Here is a 3,211-nt window from a genome sequence, read left to right on the forward strand (position 1 = left end):
CTTCACGAAACATGATCCTGAGCTCTGGCAGGACTTACTGGACTGTGAAAGGGGGAAAACGTGGTCTAGTACAGCAACATCTGAACCAGACTCCCAACATTTGTGGCTGCAGGCAATATACTACGTGCCATTTCACGTGCCAACTATATGTGTAATTTTCATATGTATCTAGTACTGTATCACTGTGAGGAGACTACTGAAAAATGCACAGTAGGTAGTGTAAGAAAGAACTCACAGTCATAGTTTTGATCTTTCTCATCATCTGAAACAGACTTACCATCAACTTTTTAATCTTCAAACACAGCACGCTAATACTGAGTTCAATGAAAAGAGACACTATAACATGCAGTCTACCTAATATTTATCCATTTTAACCTGTCCCATAACTAGGTGTCTTGCTTTGTTAATTGCATCAAATTCTGTGGCAACAGGTGCCACAATGCAGCCCTCTCAATAGTGGTAGTGCAGGTATTCTCTCTGCTGTGCTCCAAGTCCCTCCCTACCTTTGAAATAGAGTTCCTCACTCAGTGCTCCATTGCTGCATCCACTAAGAAGGGGAAGCAAAAATACTGAAGGAGAAGTTGCTTTTACATAGTTATGAGCAATAAGCTAGAGTGAGCAAATATAACAATAAGAACAAAAGAGACATTTAGTAACAACTTTCTATTCATGTTTTTGGCTTCTTATTCAATGCAGGGATTTTTATTAATTTTTACACACATACTGTTCTGTACATGCATTGAATAAATAGAATTCGGTCTGTACCTCACTCATCTATTAAGTCAAAGTATTTCTTCAAGCATTTCATTGTTATGATTCAACACACAAGATGCGTGATCTGAGACTATGCACGTTGTTGCTCTGTTCACTGAACTGCATCAGCTGTGGTATGACTCTGTCTAAAGGAGACATAATTACTGAACTTTGTTTTTCCTAACTCCAAACAATGTGTTTTCTTTTGCTTTGCTTGTTGAAAAGCAAGTAAAATGAAGTATAAACTTCCTTATACCTTTCAGGCAGTGATTTTTTAAATTTCTTTTTTTACTATTGTTCTCTCACAAGGCCCTAAACACACAAAACATCTGCACTAAGATGAAGCATTTCAAACTTCAGACTTCCTTGCCTGGGAGAAGTATGAGAATACAAATCAAATATAATCCGAGTCATCCTCCTTAATTTGTTCCTGAAAGCCACTCAGATACTATAATTTTAAGTATTGCATAAGTGCTCTATTCTATTAACAGAGCAGTTCTAGAGACAGCAAACTGTTGGGTTTTTACTCTTTTGTATTGCTACATACAGGGATAACATTCTCCCAATTTCAGCTAAGCATAGCTGGAAATGAATGGAAAAAGCATCTACTATTGTGGCAAGCTCTATTTCATTTCATTACACTACCTACTCCAGACACTGACATAGAAAATATGTAATTACATACATGCATGTTGTACGTCCATGTACTTCCATATATGTCCATGTGATTAGCATTATTATAGGAGGTGTCCCCCTCCTGCCATTATTACATGTTTGTCTTTTTAGTTCTTTTCCTTAGAGTACAGACAAACATTCAGCCTTAAAAAACCCCCACAGCAAACAGTTGTTAGCTCTGCTCCTCCAAGATTTTGTGTAATGTCAGCAGTGGCAGGAAAAAAAGCTCTTCTCTCTAATTGAGAATCAGTTTTGGGGACAGTGATATTCTGTGAGAACTGCACACTGATGCTTCTTCTTGATCACCTCTTTTTCAGAATGACACATATATAAAAAAAATTACATATAAAATGATGCCAAATTTCACATTTCTGATTTATGCATGCCAGTGCAACCACTTCTAGTGATAAATTCGATTAATTTAGAAATAAAACTTTAAGAAGTTCAAGTTAAAATAAAGTTTAAAGTCTAAATCCAGTTAACTGCCAAAAATGTATGATAATACTAACAGTTACTTTCCAGTAATTTCAAAATACAGTATTTGTCCCAATTTTTACAAATGAGAAAAGTGTACTATGAACCAATCGAACCAACTTTTCAAAACTCATGCAGCCAATCTATAAAGAACTCAATGCTAAAGTTTGTATCTATAAAATAACCAAGACAGTTAATCTCTGGAAAACCAGGGAATATAAAGGTAATGAAACTTCCACCACCATTAGATACACAAAATAGTGTTAATCTGAGAGATAAACAAAACATTTCTTACTGCATGCCAGGTAGATCCTGCAGTGAGCTCAGATTTTTCTAGCAGAACAACATCTTTCAAGCCAGCCTTAGCCAAGTGATAGGCTAGACTCACACCAACGCAACCACCTCCAATGATCAGTGTGTCTGCTCTGTCTTTCACCAAGGAAGGAGATGGGGTTTCTTTCCTGGGGGAAAAAAATTACAGACAGTTACAAAAAGACAGTTGCACTTTTGTCCATCTCTTTTGTTTACTGCTCCAATCATAATATAACTTGATGCCTGCCTGGGAGTCTAGAGACACCTGATTTAAAACCTAACCTGCTCACTCTTCTTTTAAAGTAAATGCTCTTAAAGGGTCATACACATATAAACAGTAGTAATACAAAAAACAAAGCAAGTTTGCTTCCACTCACAACTTTAAATCTTTATTTGTCCAATATAGCCTTATATGTAGATTCTATTTCTCAATAAAAATCTATACCCCTGAAATGACAGCAGCAAAACCTGCCTTTTCAAAACTGCTATAGTATAGGCAACACAAAGAGAAAGTCTTTAAAAACTGTCTACTTAGTAAGGCTCCTTAATAAATTTCTACATGAACGTCAGCAGACTACACCAGTGTATGTGTTCATGAACAATGAAACTTCATGTTGATTTTCATGTTCTGTCTATTTCGACATGTTCTACTTTGCTGAAGTCAAAACATTATTGAAACAAGCTTTTGTCAACAGGTCACACCTGCTACTACACCATGCTGCATTTTCACAATCACTTGAAGCCAGCATAAACCAGAACTGCTGCTATAGGCAGCCCCGTTCTCCTCCATTTCATCTGATCCTCCTCTCTACTGCCACATCCACCGGCAGCCAAGGAGCAAGCCAGATCAGGAAATTTATTCCAATTAAAAGCCATTTTTTTTGACGTGAGACAAGGCAGGCCCTCTTAGTATAGCAGCAGTACAGACTACTGTGAAACCACAGTATCTCTTGCTTCAGGACAGTTAATCAATACTCAATTTTATCTTCCCTCTCTT

The 3,211-nt window shown here is 37.0% G+C and overlaps 1 protein-coding gene across 1 annotated transcript in view; it reads right to left on the reverse strand.

Annotated features, from left to right (window-relative positions):
* Positions 1–3,004, reverse strand: part of DMGDH (dimethylglycine dehydrogenase) — a gene marked incomplete at its 3' end in the record, with an annotated part of 28,625 nt that extends 25,621 nt beyond the window's left edge. Inside the window, exons 1-2 of the mRNA XM_009699685.1 lie at positions 2,917–3,004; positions 2,198–2,373 (exon numbers count right to left, since the gene is read on the reverse strand). Coding sequence (XP_009697987.1) covers positions 2,198–2,373; positions 2,917–3,004 — 264 coding nt within the window. The remainder of the gene's footprint in view (positions 1–2,197; positions 2,374–2,916) is intronic.
* Positions 3,005–3,211: the final 207 nt, after the last annotated feature.

Source organism: Cariama cristata, unplaced genomic scaffold (assembly GCF_000690535.1).
Source record: "Cariama cristata isolate BGI_N322 unplaced genomic scaffold, ASM69053v1 scaffold860, whole genome shotgun sequence".
Taxonomy (NCBI): Eukaryota; Metazoa; Chordata; class Aves; order Cariamiformes; family Cariamidae; genus Cariama; species Cariama cristata.